We start from the raw sequence: 15,080 nt of genomic DNA on the forward strand, positions 1-15,080 counted from the left end.
CACCGGCAGGGTGTTTCCCAGCTGCTCCTGCACATGCGTTCTGATGTCCCGTGGGGGCAGCTTGAAAATGCCCTGCTGGCATGCGAACGTAGCTTGAGGGGGGCGCCGTGATTATAGAAGTGGTGGCAAGCAGAGGAGCAGTTATGGACCTGCTCTCTGTTTTAAGTGGGATGTGTAATTTCTCCATTCTCCTTCAGACGAGGATTGTATCTGAGCATGATGGGTTGTCACGACCTACTGCTCCGAGACAGGGCCAATCAGAAGTTTTTCTCTCTCAGCAGAAGGGAGGGATAGCCCCCTCAGCCTTCAGTCGTTTGCCCTGTCTCGCTCCAGCAGGTGCTATTTCGCTTCGCTCTTTTTCAACACTGCTTTTTTTCCTTTTCTGGTTCTCTCTCCTTCCCTTTTCCACTTTTAAAAGAGCGAACACGGGAGGGAGAGAAGGGGATAGTCAGGGTCTCGAGGAGACCATTAGAACAGCGCGACTGCCGGCGGCCTGTTGGTTTACCCGTGGCGGTCTTGTCCTGAGGGCCATGGAAGGCCAGGAACTTTGCTGTGAGAGGGAGGCCTCTCCCTCCCTCTCAGAGGACTCGGTGGCTCCCGCTGTTTGCCACGCCGAGTGGGCTGCGGCTACATCACCCGCGCCTATATCTCGGGCCCCCAAGGCGAAAAAATTTAAGAAGCTCACGAAGGAGCAGAAGGCGGGGGCGCGCGCTTCTAAGCGCAGCGCTTCGCAGGCGGTCTTGGAAGCTCAGCTGCCAGTACCCACCGCAGCCGAAGGGGAGACAAGCCGTTCTGTCCCTATCGCGCTGCCGCCGCTAGAACCAGGGTCGGTCAGCGGCGCCCGGGAGGAGCTTGAGGGCGTGCAGGTAGGGGAAGCGAGCATCGCCCCTTCCCTTGCCTATCCGCCTGCAAAGCGCCCCGTTCGTCTGAGGCGCTGACTGAAGCGGAGCCCGCCACCGGGCTTGATGAGGAAATTCCCCCTAGTTTTGCTGCCCTTTTGAGAAGGGTGGTGGCGGAGGAGTTCGGGAAACTTGTTCCCGCCATAGCCAGCCAGATTCCCGCCTCAGCTCCTACGGCCGCCATTTTGAGCACGCGTGGGGAGCCCTCACAGGGTTCTGCTCTGTCTCGCCTGCCTGTTTCTGCCGCCGCCCCTGTGGATTTGGGTCCTCCCTCTCTGTCACCCTGTGCCTCATTTCGTCCCTCTGCCCACGTTCCCCTGACGGCCCCCGTTTTGCAGTTCGGCGGGGGAGGGGCTCCTTCTGATCGTTCTGATTCTGAGTCAGATGAGGAGGGTGAGTTGTCGGGATGAGGGGGATGGCCTGCCTCCAACTCAGGCCCCCTACAGGCTGTTCAGTTAGCCAGATTTTCCTGTGCTTTTGCACAAGGCTCGCAAGTCCCTGCGTCTTGAAGGGCTTGTTGCTGCGCCTCAGGAGTCTGCTGGGGGTGATCCTGCTGTGCTGCCTTCTCTTAAGGCCCCAGAGGTAGCTGTCCCTTGCCCGCAGCTGTTTTTAGACATCATTCAAGGCGAGTAGAACCACCCCTTGGAATGTAAGGGTCCTCCTCCTGGTGTCCGGCACTTCTATTCCACCACGAGGGCTGTCATGGACAAGCTCCAGGTCCCACCTGTGGACAAAGAGGTGGCAGCCCTGCTCACCGGGGCAGTTCTGCTGAAGGATGGTGATGAGGTGCTGCGTAACACAGACGATAAGAAATGTGATGCTGCCTTGTGTCGTTCTCATGAGGCATCTGCCCTGTCCCTACGCGCCTCTGTGGCTAACTCCATTTTTGCACGTGCGTCAGTGCTCTGGGTCAAGGAGCTTCTTCCCCTGGTCCCTCCGGAGTTGTTGGCTCTTTGGCAGGCCCTTAACAAATTGGGTAAGGCCTCAGCCTTTATGGCTGACAGCTCGTTGGACGCGGTCCAATTGTCTGCCAGGGCCATTGCTTCTGATATCACAGTAAGACGCCATCTATGGCTTAAGAATTGGAAGGTGGATCAGAAGTCTAGAAGCAATTTGGCCAATGCTTCCTTCAAGGGGGGCAAGTTGTTTGGTGAGGCACTAGAGCCGGTTCTGGTTGAGACCAAGGATAGAAAAAAGGTGATGCCCTCTGCGGCCCAACGTCAGGACCGCAGACCTTTTTCTTCTGGGCCTGCTACTTCCAGCAACTTCGCTTCCAGGGGTTTTCGGTCTAGTTTTTGTCCCCGCCACAGGAAACAAGACAAGTCCAATTGGCCGAAGCCCCAGGGCTCCTTTCGAGATCGGCCACAAGCAAAGTTCCAACAGCCCGTCCTGTATTGCAAGCCAGGCTTCAAGTGTCCCGCCTCCCAATGACTCTCCTCGGGAGCTACAGGTGGGAGGGAGGCTGGAGGCTTTCGCACAAGCATGGACGCAGACCTGCGCGGATGCTTGGATTTGCGAGACTGTCTCCCAGGGGTACAGTCTGGAATTTCTGGCACGTCCCCCGGATCGTTTTTTCTCTCTCCCCTCGGTCACACAAGCATGTCAAGCATGCCCTAAGGTCAAAAGCCATCCAACATCTGCTCTCCATCCGGGCAGTCGAGTTGGTCCCCCTGGAGGAACAGGGTCATGGGGTCTATTCTATTCTCTTTTTAGTTCCAAAGAAAAATGGAGAATGGAGGGCCATCCTGGACCTAAAATTTGTCAATCGATTTCTCCGGTGGAGACGGTTTCGAATGGAGACTCTTCGGACCATTCTGATGGCCCTGCAGCGGGGGGATTTCCTGGCCTCCGTGGATCTCAAGGAGGCGTATCTCCATGTCCCCATCTATCCTCTGGACAGGAGTTTTCTCCACTTCGCTTACGCGGGGGAACATTACCAGTAACACGCGCTCCCCTTCGGTCTATCGTCTGCACCACGAGTGTTTACCAAAATCATGGTGGCACTTGTGGCGCATTTGAGGACCAGGGGGATTCATCTGTATCCGTATTTAGATGATCTTTTAATACGGTCTCCGTCTCCCCAGAAGGCATGGGAGGATGTCAGGGTGACTCTCGCTGTGTTGGAGGCCCACGGTTTCCTGGTAAACTTCGAGAAGAGTTCTCTCATTCCCCTGAACCGGATTCAGCATTTGGGGGCCATCATTGATTCAAGGCAGGGGACTGTCTCTCTGACTCCCGAGAGACAACTGAGGTTGCGTTCTGCGTGTCAGAGGCTTCGGGGTCTCTCTCACTCGGACATTCTCAATCTAGCCCGTCTTCAGGGCCTGATGGTCTCAGCGATCGGGATTGTGCCTTGGGCGCGCTTCCACTCACGGACCCTCCAGTGGCTTCTCCTCCCTGTGCAGGACCTAGTCACTTCCAGGTCTCATCTCAGGATCCCTCTTCCCCTTTCGGTTCGATGGTCCATGGATTGGTGGACGTCCCGGGCGTTACTCAAGGGGGTAAGCTTCCTTCTGGTCGATCGTGTGGTGGTCACGACCGACGCCAGCCTTCTAGGTTGGGGGGGGGGGTCTCTGTGGTCGACATGTAGCTCAAGGCCAGTGGTCGGAAGAGGAGCGGATACAGTTGATAAATTGGCTAGAACTCCGGGCAATTCGGCTGGCCCTCACCCAGTTTCTTCCCGAGATCCGCAACCACCATGTCCTGGTCCGCACCGACAGTGCCACGGCCAAGGCACACCTCACCCGTCGGGGGGGGGGGGCAAAGTCTTGGCCTCTGATGTGCGTGGCAGAAGTTCTGTTGCTCTGGGTGGAAAGGAACCTGTGCTCCCTAGAGGCCAATCACATCAGCGGCATCGACAACACCGTTGCCGATTGGTTGAGCCGCTCGCAGTTGGACCAGGCAGAGTGGTCCCTGGACCATCAAGTCTTTCAGATGATCGTGCGGCGGTTCGGGGTCCCCTTGGTGGATCTGTTCGCAGTGGCAGGCAATGCCAAGGCGGACAGGTTCTTCTCCAGGTATCCGTCTCCAGGAGCAGAGGGCGTGGATGCTCTGCTGGCCCCGTGGCCTCGGGGCCTTCTGTACGCCTTCCCACCGGTGGCCACCCTGTCCAGGACAGTTCAGAGGATTTGTCATCAAGGGGCGGAGGTCATCCTGGTGGCACCCCATTGGCCACGCCGGCCATGGTTTTCAGATCTGGTCGCCCTGTCAACAGAAACTCCCCTTCCTCTAGGGAGTCGGCCCCATCTTCTTTGTCAGGGTCCAGTTTTCCATCAGGACCCCGCATGGCTCAACCTTTATGCCTGGCGGTTGAGAGGGACTCTCTAGTGGCCTGTGGCTATTCCCCTGCAGTCCAAGATACCATTATAGCCTCCAGGCGCCCCTCCACGGTCCGCGTTAGTCAGTCTACCTGGCAGGCATACTCTCTGTGGTGCAAGTCTTCGGGGGGGGGGCGGGCACCCTATGTCGCCTTCCGTAGGGCAGGTCTTGGTTTTTTTACAGGCTGGATTAGACAGGGGGCTCCAGCCCAATACTATCTGGCGCCAGCTGTTTGCTATTGCATCCGTGTTGTAAGTTCCGGGTGTTCCGTCCCTCTCTGGGCATCCTTATGTGCAACGGTTCCTCAAGGGTGCTGCGGTCCTGAAGCCTTCTCTAGTCCACCGTTTTCCCACTTGGGTCTAAATTTGGTGCTGAAGGCTTTGGTAAAAGCTCCTTTTGAACCGCTCCGTACCTTGTCCTTGCGTTTTCTTACCTTGAAGGTCTTGTTTTTGGTGGCCATTACATCGGCTCGGCGGGTCTCTGACCTAGGTGCATTGTCAGTTCGGAAAGGGCTGTGTCTTGTTTTTCCGGATTATGTGCTGCTGCGCACTGACCCTACTTACCTTCCTAAGGTGAATTCCATGTTCCATAGGTCCCAGGAGCTTATGCTTCCTTCTTTCTGTCCCAGTCCCACTTCTCCTAAGGAGTGAGACTGGCACAAGTTGGACATTTGTTGTGCCATTCGTATTTATTTACGGCGCACTAAGGCTGTTAGGGCTTCTGAGTCCTTTCGGGCCTGCTCGTTGGGGAAGAAGGTTTCCTCGTCTTCTTTGTCTCGTTGGATTTGCCAGACCATTCAACTCGCTTATGTGGCGGCGGGGGAGGCAGTGCCTGAGGGTATTACAGCTCACTCAACCCAGAGTGCAGCGGCCTCTGCGACCCTTGCCACTGTGGCTCCTTTAGTGGACATCTGTAGGGCCGCCACATGGGCCTCCCTTTCAACCTTTGTGAGGCATTACATGATTGGGCCTCTGCTGATGCCTCCTTTGGTCGGCGTGTGCTGCAGTGGGTAGTTCCTTCTTAGGGACACGGTCTTATTGCTCCCGCCCATTATTTGAGCAGTTTGGGTATGTCCCATCATGCTCGGATACAATCCTCGTCTGAAGGAGAATGAATCGTTGGCACTCACCTGAATGGTCATTCTTTTCAGACATATGGATTGTATCCGACCCGCCCATTCTGTGTGTTTGTTTCTGTTCCCTGCTCTTCTTCGCCTCTCTTCCTGTACCCCATATTTATGTGGGGTGGTGTTTTCTGATTCTGGGATCTTTTGTCTCCTCGAGGGGGCAGTTCAGAGTTAACTGTTTAGGGGGCAGGGTTTGCTCTGCTGCTGTTCTCTTCTCTGTTCTGTTTGCCTTACCTGTTCTGCAGTGTTTGCCTTTTCTTAGCCGGAGCATCGTACTGCTTGTTAATGACTGAAGGCTGAGGGGGCTGTCCCTCCCTTCTGCTGAGAGAGAAAAACTTCTGATTGGCCCTGTCTCGGAGCAGTAGGTTGTGACAACCCATCATGCTCGGATACAATCCATACGTCTGAAGAGAATGACCATCCAGGTGAGTGCCAACGATTCATTTTAAAGGAATGTGCCGCGATTTAGCTTTCAAATTGACTTTCATGCACATCCTTAAGGAGAACTAGCAATCCTGAACTCCTCTCTTCTCTTTCATTCTTCAATGGCTTCCTGAATGATAAAGTAACTTCTCTCTCTCTCTAGTTTTGGAGCAAAGATGGACCTTTTTATCACCAACCTAAAAATAACCTCTGCTTCACTATTGAATCAATTGTTCTGGAGCAGTTACTGTAAGCAGAAGTGTATCTAGGGAAAATAGCGCCTAGGGCAAGCACTGAAATTGCGCCCTCTGTCCAAACATCTGACACCCATCTTTCAGATAACTTTACCATAATATCAGCTAAAAAAATACAAGTCAAGCTTGTTAATCTTTTAATATTTCAAAAACTATTTAGCAGTGGATGTAGCCAGACCAAAAAATGCTGGAAAACTACAAATTTCAGTATGCTGGGGCTCATGAAATACTCAAATACTATGTGGAGGTGTACTTGAAAAACTAAACAGAAGTGCTTGTCTAATTCTCTACTACAAGCCGACCCCACACAGAGCATCTGTGCACTCTTTGGGGCCGGCTACCTCTCCCCCCCACCGCCCAGTCTCCGGTGGGGCCGAGTGCCAAGTGTGGCCACCGCCAGCAGGCCAAGTGCTGCTGCGGCCACCGCCAGCGGGCCAAGTGCCACTGCTGCCGCCGCCGCCGGGCTGAGTGCCGCCACCTGTCAGGCCTGCCGAGAGCCGCTTGCCCGTCTTTGGGGCCAGCCACTTCTCCCCCCCTACCCCCACCCCCTGCCCCAGTGTCGGGGCCTGCCACCGCTGCCACTTCCTCGCCCCTTGGCCAGTCCTCCTCCTCGCCTCGCCCCTCACCTTCTCTCCCCTCGCACCACCCGTCGCTGCCAGGCTGGGCCCGCCAGCAGCCCTGGCCCGCACCGCCAGCCAATTGTCCTCTCTCCTGGGTGCACCAGCCAGTCAGGTGCCTCCGCAGCCCAGCCAATCAGCTGGGCTGCCGGGACGCATTTTGGAAGGCACACCTAGGAGAAATATATAGAGAGATGCATTGTAGCATCACTATTACATAAGTTTTAAAAAGAAATGGAGAATTTGACTTTTCCCAGATACTCTGAAAATAATTAAAGGATATGCAGAGTAAACTGTGTCACTGCTTGGAATATATTCTAGTCTTTCAGAAAGACAGTTAAAATGAGAGAAAGAGAGCAAGAAACTCCCAGTGGGCCTTAATACTAAGGATTTCACACTGCTTCAAAGACAAACTCACCATTAATAGCCATATTATTAAGACATGACGTTTAACTCAGTTATCACAAGAAGCAAAGTAAGAGCAAATGAATACAATCCTAGCTCATAAGCTTCAGCTCAGTATTCACAAGCCCTGATTCTCTGTACATAGTGCCAAACTCAATATGTGTACAATGACTTATATTAATTTTTTTTTTAGAAAAACAACAACCTGTAGCCCCTTCGGGGGGCTTCCTAAAGGCCTGGGGGGGGGTGTCTGCAAAGGTTCCCTCTCCCTCCACCAGCCTCTTAATTTATCACCGCAGCCCGTCCTGGGCTGATTTTTGGGCCTCTTCGGGCCTGCAAAGATTGGCATGGTGGCCATTTTGGAGGTGGCCATGCACACTCAAATGGCCTCTGTGAGACCTGGCAAAGTCTAGGGCCTTGCAGGGACCATTTAAGCATGTGCGATGGTCATTTAAAAAAATTTTTTTTAATGGCAGCCGAAAACAAAATGGCAACCACACATGCTCAAGTTGCCTCTGCGAGGCCTGGCATGGCCTAGGGCCTTGCAGAGGCCATTTGAGCATGCGTGGTGGCCATTTTGTTTTTGGCAGCCATTTAATTTTTTTTTTTTTAAAAAAATAAAAATGGTGCCCCCCTTCAAGTGGCGCCTGGGGCACGTGCCCTGCCTGCCCTACCCTAGATACGCCCCTGACTGTAAGGTCCTATTAAAGAGAGCTGAGGTCTCACTCTTGCGTTACCAATATAGCATGTGAATTGCTATGGTACAGCTTCTTACCTTGTGAAGGAAGTGTCTGAAATGACTTCAGGTTTGGGTTCATTTCGGGTTCAGAGGGTGGGGGGCAAAACATTTTGAAACAAGGTTACAAGTTCAGCTCACTGGGAACACTTCTGAGTTGGTCCCAATTGCCATATACTATACAGATGTTGTGGAGGTTGATCTGAATGTGCTCTTGGCAATTTATAGACAACTTCCTACATTTTCCTGCATGAAAGTGAAAAGTTCAGTGATGTATCTCAAACCAGATCCCATAATGTAAAGGCATACTTATTCTCCCATTCTCCAATTTATCTTCACAGCTATTGTGTGATAAGTTGTGGGTTTTTGCATATGTGTTATCTGAGTCAGTGGTTCCCAACCTGGGTTCCTTCAGATGTTGCTGAGCTACTACAGTTTGTTGTGGCTGGGGATGTTGGGAGATGTAGTTCAGCAACATCTGGAGGAACTCAGGTTGGGAACCACTGATCTGAGGGTATTGTCTTTTGAACGAAGACACAAGAATATGTGGCAGTCCGTTATGAACAATCTTCCAAGTGGAAAGCCAGCTATGAGAACTGAAATATTACAGTCAAAATAGTATTATTTCTGTTTACAGAAAATGAAGATGATACTTCAGTGACCATGCAACAGGTTTTGCAAGAAACAAAGAACCAAAAGGGTATGTCTTAATTTCCATATAAGAGGAATGGCAATTGATTATAACATTGTATATTGTATGACCAGTTTGTCTTATTAAAAATACAAAGTTAAAAAGACAATAGTTATGTTGGATGATAATGAATAAGAAATAGCCTAGAATATATCTGGAATATATATAGCCAGAGAGAGTGTCCACAAAATGGTAGTCTTGTGAAAAATTCATAAGGCAGCTTAAAGTCTTTCATTGATTTCCTTGTCTTTTAATTGGAAAGCTAAATCTGAAGGCCAATAGATTATAACTAGTAGCACTCATGTATTGGCCTTCAGGAATGTGTGGGTCTGCCAGTGCGCTCATGATGTAGCCACAATCACATGGAGGCACTGACTGTATGAACCAGCATTTCTTGTGATGACTACACTTGCAGCTCCTACAATTTTCCTGATTGCAGCAGCCCTTTTTTAGAGCTGCCATGGCCACACAAATCATGACAGCTGTGGGTACAGTCCCCACACACTGGTGCTGTTTCCCATTGCTGGTATAAATCAGGTGAGCCTGCCAGCAGTCCTGCATGATCCTAGCAGGCCTTATGTGGGAACTGCCAGCTGTATGAACCAGCACCAAAAGGTATAACTTCTCATGACAATTGTGTTAGAAGGGATCATGTAACTCAGGGGTCAGTAACCTATAGCAACAGTACCAAAAGTGGCACACAAAGTGATTTTAAGCACCACTCACACTGATAGGAAGACAAGCCACTTTGGTGCTTGTTGCCTGCCCCTGTCTGGTGTGCCACTGTTCACTATAGCAGGCAGTGGACATCCAGGATCAGCAGCAGGGGTCTCTCTGAGTGGGCTGGCTAGCTCTCTCTCTCTCTCTCTCTCTCTCTCTCTCTCTCTAGTCTTGACCATGTATATGCTGAAAAAATTAATATGCATGTGCAAGAGAGAGACCACCACCACTGATCCTGGATGTCCAGTGCCTGCTACAGCAAGCAGCAACATGCCAGCCAGAATCAGGCAATGGGCATTGTAGTGGCCAATCTTCCTCACATATGTGCTCTCCCCTCCAGCAACCAACTTCTGTGCTCTTTCTGCTCCTGAAATGGAGAAGACAAAGCACAACAATTTGCTGAAGGACCAAGAGACAGACCAGCTCATGCAGGCTGGAGAACAGCTCCGAATGCCGCTGGGAAGGAGAGGTGGCAATCAATGCAAGGCTTCCAGCATGGTCATGAGTCGAGCACTTGGGGGCATGGCCACTAATGTGGGGCTCAAGCTTCACGGCCCAGGTGATGCAAGGGTTGGGCTAGTGAGACAGAGATGCCATCTTCACTTCAGGCAGCACCCATTCTCAAGCTGCCCCTGAAGACTTGCAAACTGCTTCTGAAAGGTTGCCAACCCCTGATGTAACTGAAATTAAGACCTATACTCTAATCATTGGACCTTCTGGCCTCAAATAACATGTTAATTTTACAGTCATAAAAGTACAAGATCTGTAGCGTGATCTGTTGCAATTTATAAGTTTGGGTTCTTGTGGCACTCACACTCAGTGCAACCGTTTACTTTGGTGGTTGGAGCACCATTTTCTTCAGTTCCTTTCTGAATGCCATAGTATACACCTCATTTGGGTTAGGCTCCTTGGTTGTCAGTCGGGTTCTGTGAGTAAAAGAAAAAAATGATCATAGTTGTTTGGCTTTGACTACAGATTGTATCTTGACTATTCTTTGCTAATTGGACATTGGTTATTTTGGATTTGGCAAATTACCATCAACAGACCGCCACAACTCATGCCTTTTGTGCCTGGGTGAGAAGCATAATACAGTATGTAAGATCTGCATGTCATTTTCTCGCCAAACACTGAAAAATAGAGCTCTCAGGCTTCACACGGCACTCTATGAAAACACAGTTCAACACCAATGCCTATGTCTCAGTCTCAGTCGACGGGAATTGTACTAACTTGTATTAACCCCTGCTAACTTGGTAAAGAGGCACCTTTTAACGTGGTGATTATCTTTTACTTAGCTGGGGGAGAGTAACTGGCCCTCTCCACCCCCAGCACAGCATTCCTCCAGTGACTGTTGCTGGTGTCTATCTTATGTTTCTCTTTAGATTGTGAGCCCTTTGGGGACAGGGATCCATCTTATTTATTTATTATTAATCTTTGTGAACTGCCCTGAGCCACTTTTGGAAGGGAGGTATAGAAAACAAACAAACAAACAAACTGTAGTGGCTGCACAGTTTTAAAACTTGGCATTGAGTGGCACTTCTGCATCAGCTGAGCATGTCTTCAACCGCGTAACAGATATGCCTAAAGCAGGCCTGCTCAACTTCGGCCCTCCTGCAGATGTTGGCCTACAACTCCCATAATCCCTGGCTATTGGATTCAATCTATCCTGACAAGGTGCTCATGCAGATTGACCCACCTTACTACCCCAAAGTGATTTCAGATTTCCACCTGAATTGGGACATTAGCACTGCCTACTTTCGTTAGAAATCCAACTATGCCTTTAGAAAGATCTATGCATACACTAGATATAAGGAGAGTGCCCCTATTTTACTTAAAAAGAACTAAAGACATCCGTAAATGCAAACACGTTTGTGGCCTACAAGAGTAAAGCCAAAGGCCAATCTACTTCAAAACAACTATCCCACTGGCTGGTGGAAGTAATTTCTCTAACTTACGAAGTATATAGCTCCCACGAACTATAAGAGCTCATTCCACCAGCCAGATAGATAGTGCATCTATCTGGCATCCAAATAGAAGACATTTGTAAGGCGGCCACTTGGTTGTCAGAGTTGCCGTTTGTAAGACACTATGTTATTGATGTAGACCAGTACAGTTTACAAACAGAAGCCCAGCAAAATAAACCGACACGGTTATGATACAGTGGTTAAACAGATAGATTAGCTAGAAATGATTCTTAATGAGCTCCTGGCGAATTTTACTGGCTATTAAACAGAATTTAGCCACATTATAAGATCTTGAATCATTCTGGTCAAAGATAATCGAGATAAAAAGACTCTGTACAGTCTGGATGACAGCTAATAAAAGGAGTTATATATTTATGCCATATATCTTGGTAAAATTGACACTAAAAGAGCACATGTGCCATTGTTTCAATCTCTCTTGAGTTGCAAGGACAAGTACATTCTTTGTAGGGGATTTTTTTAATCTAGCAGGGTTAAAGCTCAGAGCTTGGTTGCCCAAATGGACACCAACAGGAATGGAGCCCTGGTCAATTTGATGCTCCATATCATATATTCTTTGCCTGCGGTTGACCCTGGCATTTTCATACCCCAGAGTTATCAGTGCAGGAGGGGAGAAGCCATAATGATACAGCCTTTCCTCCAACTCTTTTCTACCTGGAGTGGTAGGTATTCATTAGCACAAGTGGGGCTAAACCTATGTGGTGGAAAACCAGATTTAGCTAGAATTCAAAGATATTAACCCATGCTATGGCCTCTACTTTAAGCAGTCCTGCTTCCAGACAAAGGACAGCACTAGGCACACACAGGAGTACATGAAAAATGTTCCTCAGGAACTTAAATTGCATGGATTCTACCTTAAAGAAGTTAGAGTGCATACCAAGTTGGGCTCTATAAAGGAGCTGTGCTTGTACTTCAGCCAAAAAAATTTTATTGTGGAGGGGATAAAATGGTTGCCCCTAGTTTGGTGGAAGGATTGAATTGCTTGTGCACTCTTGTGTGTATTCTGCCTTACATGTTCTCCATGTGCACCCCTTCTTCCTAAAGCCTGGATATTGATGTATGCTATTGATCTACACTCTGGAGTACAGAGTGTACATGCAGAGGCGGATTTTGGGAGGCATGTCTTAAATCATTCCTCCCAAAATCTTACAATAGTTTACTGCACCCTCCGCCTGGGAAAGCTCACTAAACATCAAGGCTTATGAATGGGTATAATGGGCCAACTTATAGTGACATTCTAATAAGGTAAAAAACAATAAATTTTCTAGAAGTAACAGAGGTGGCGGTACACATTATTGGATTTTATAACATTTGGACTATTGTTGTCAAGTTCATGGAACTTTTCTAAGACTGTTCTCCATTTGATGAAGACTAAGATTGAAACGGAGGTCACCATGTCACTGTTGTGGATTTGTGTTACTCCCCACACAATTGACTTCACTATTTCTCCAATGCAATGTTTCATCTATGTGATTTCCATTTGTTATATTTTGTTCTATCTTAGGTTAAGAGTGTCTTTGATTATAAAATTATTGTTACATACTCACTATATGGTTTGTACACAAAACAGTGGGCATCTTATTGTTTCTTATTTGCTTGTTTTAAGAGATCCCAGTATGCATAATTTATCTTTGGGTTTTTTAAACTTGTTGAATGCCATTTCAGATTCTGATTTTTTCTTTCTTTCACAGATGCAGACGAAGAGGCAGAATTTCAAGAGGCAATCAGGCGAAGCCTTGAGGAAATGTGAAATTGTCCTGAGATTGCTGCACTAAAATATCCAAGCTGCTTTCATGTAACTGAAATGTACAGTTACATTTTTGATCATATTACAAAGATTACAGTTACATTTTAATCATCTTACAAGGATTAAAAAATTACAGATCAACATTTGTGAAGGCATAAATGGCACTTTAAAACCTAACAAACTTAAGAAACCATAGGTTACAGTGAAACTTGGGCATGCTTAACTGCACACTTGGTTATTGGTCATCACATTTTATTGCTGAAGCAATAAATGGAACATACATTATTGTAGGACGGAGCATATTATAAGGACTCCTGAACATTTCAATTTCACTTAGCCACAGACTAACTTAAGTTTCAGTTTTTTTCCAGTATTTAGTCTGAAAACTAAGATTACCTTTCAGTTATCCTCTCCAATCTCTCCTCTGTTTTGTTTAGTTTTGAATGTTTCTGCTTTGGGGAGGGATTACCATCCTATTGTATGTATATTTCTAGCACAAGTAACATCTAACTGCAGTAGATACAAGTACTGAATCCCAATTTTCTTGGACCATCTTGTCTGTCTTTATCAGTTCATAAAGAGAAGATACACATCCAGTAGCTAATGGTGTACAGGCAAACTTGTGATGGGATTCACTGTGACTCGGGAACTGAAACTGAGGTTGTAGGTATTTTCTGTGACCAGTTTCTTTGTTCTGTATGTACATTTTATTTTTGAGAATGAATACTATGCCAAATCGATTAGGCTGATTTTGTATATTTTGTTTCCAATGTCATTAATACTGCAGGAAACTTTTTGTCAAGATTTGAGTAACATGATTTTAGAAAGGCAAGGTCTTTCTCGGCTAAAGTGTTAATTTATTGTGATTATTTCTTAGCATATTCTATATTTGAGCATAATTAAAATATCAATTATTTTTGTAATATCCTCATTTCTGCCAAATACCTCTTTAAAGGGAACACCATCCTTAAATATAATAAAAGATTATATACCCCTAGCAGTGGATTGTAAGCAGTTGACCTAGGAAGGATAGTGTTCTGTACAGAAGTACAAGCTGTTTCCATGATATTTCTAGGCTGCTTGTTTAATGGAGAAACTCACAGCCTAAGGCTATTAGGGAACCTGGACATTTCTTTCTTAGGGAGTGGTATACTCTCTGAGACTGAAGAGATTTTACAAACTTCTTCCAGCAGTCACTTCCTGTCTCTCTCACTCACTCTAAATTTGAAAGGAGCCATTGTCTCTTCCAGTAGGGATATGCACAAACTGGTTTGTGCACTCCCAAGAGGCAGTGGGGGGGGGGCTTTAAGGGGCAGGGTGGGTGCTCTTACCTGCCCTGTCACTTTCCCCCTCCGACACTCTCCCCAAGACTGCTGGTGCAGGGCTGCAGTGTAACTCCTTGCAGCCCCGGTCAGTGTTGTATCAGAAGTGGCCAATGCGTAATTATTTTGGTTTTGTTTATTTTTGTTTTTAGAGTAAACACCAGTGGGTGACTAATGCCAGCAATAAAAAAGCTCCACATTACTCCCACAGATAATTTCCAGTGCTCACAGACATTATTCCATTTCTAATGCTATTGTATAGGACATTCCTGGACACTGACATGCCCATGTGTGTGACAGAGATTATTTCACAATGAATACTGCTGGGAACAATAGTTGTGTGGTATGGTTATGATAAAAAATTGTGATATAGTGAGCATGTGGTTTTCATTTGAGGGAATGCAAGGGCTTTAGGATTGGTCATCTTCTATTGAGAAATGCACTAGTCTGGCTCTTTTTGTGGGTGGGGAAAGAAAGCTGTCCATCTATCACTTTTTAATCTGTGCTTTAATCATGCCTGCGTCTTAGTCTATAAACTATATTGCTCTTCAACAGTATCAAATATCTCTGCTTCTAAGCTTCCACTGTTTTGCATTCAACATCTTTCACATTAGCCAAAGCTTTCTATGCTTCCTCATACAGGTACTGAAATATTTCTCTCAACACCTTTCATGTGATTTGAAATAATATGAATAAAAATAACCCCCACTTCACAAATCAGCATCTCCTGTAAATGGAGATCTCCAAAGTCTGCTTCAGTTGCATTGTCATTTTGCTCTTTATGGATCTGTCACAAGTTTCCAGGACTGATCAATTTCGTTTGTAAAGTGATTTTTGTTTCAC

At 47.5% G+C, this 15,080-nt stretch overlaps 1 protein-coding gene across 9 annotated transcripts in view; it reads left to right on the forward strand.

The window, feature by feature from the left end:
• The window catches only part of ZNF451 (zinc finger protein 451), a 58,647-nt gene extending 44,816 nt beyond the window's left edge, over window positions 1-13,831 (forward strand). For all 9 annotated transcript variants that reach the window (XM_053286491.1, XM_053286485.1, XM_053286490.1 and 6 more), the window contains 2 exons: window positions 8,416-8,478; window positions 12,860-13,831. In XM_053286491.1, the coding sequence (XP_053142466.1) occupies window positions 8,416-8,478; window positions 12,860-12,918 (122 nt within the window). In that variant the 3' untranslated portion in view covers window positions 12,919-13,831. The remainder of the gene's footprint in view (window positions 1-8,415; window positions 8,479-12,859) is intronic.
• Window positions 13,832-15,080: the final 1,249 nt, after the last annotated feature.

Source organism: Hemicordylus capensis, chromosome 1 (genome assembly GCF_027244095.1).
Source record: "Hemicordylus capensis ecotype Gifberg chromosome 1, rHemCap1.1.pri, whole genome shotgun sequence".
Classification (NCBI taxonomy): domain Eukaryota; kingdom Metazoa; phylum Chordata; class Lepidosauria; order Squamata; family Cordylidae; genus Hemicordylus; species Hemicordylus capensis.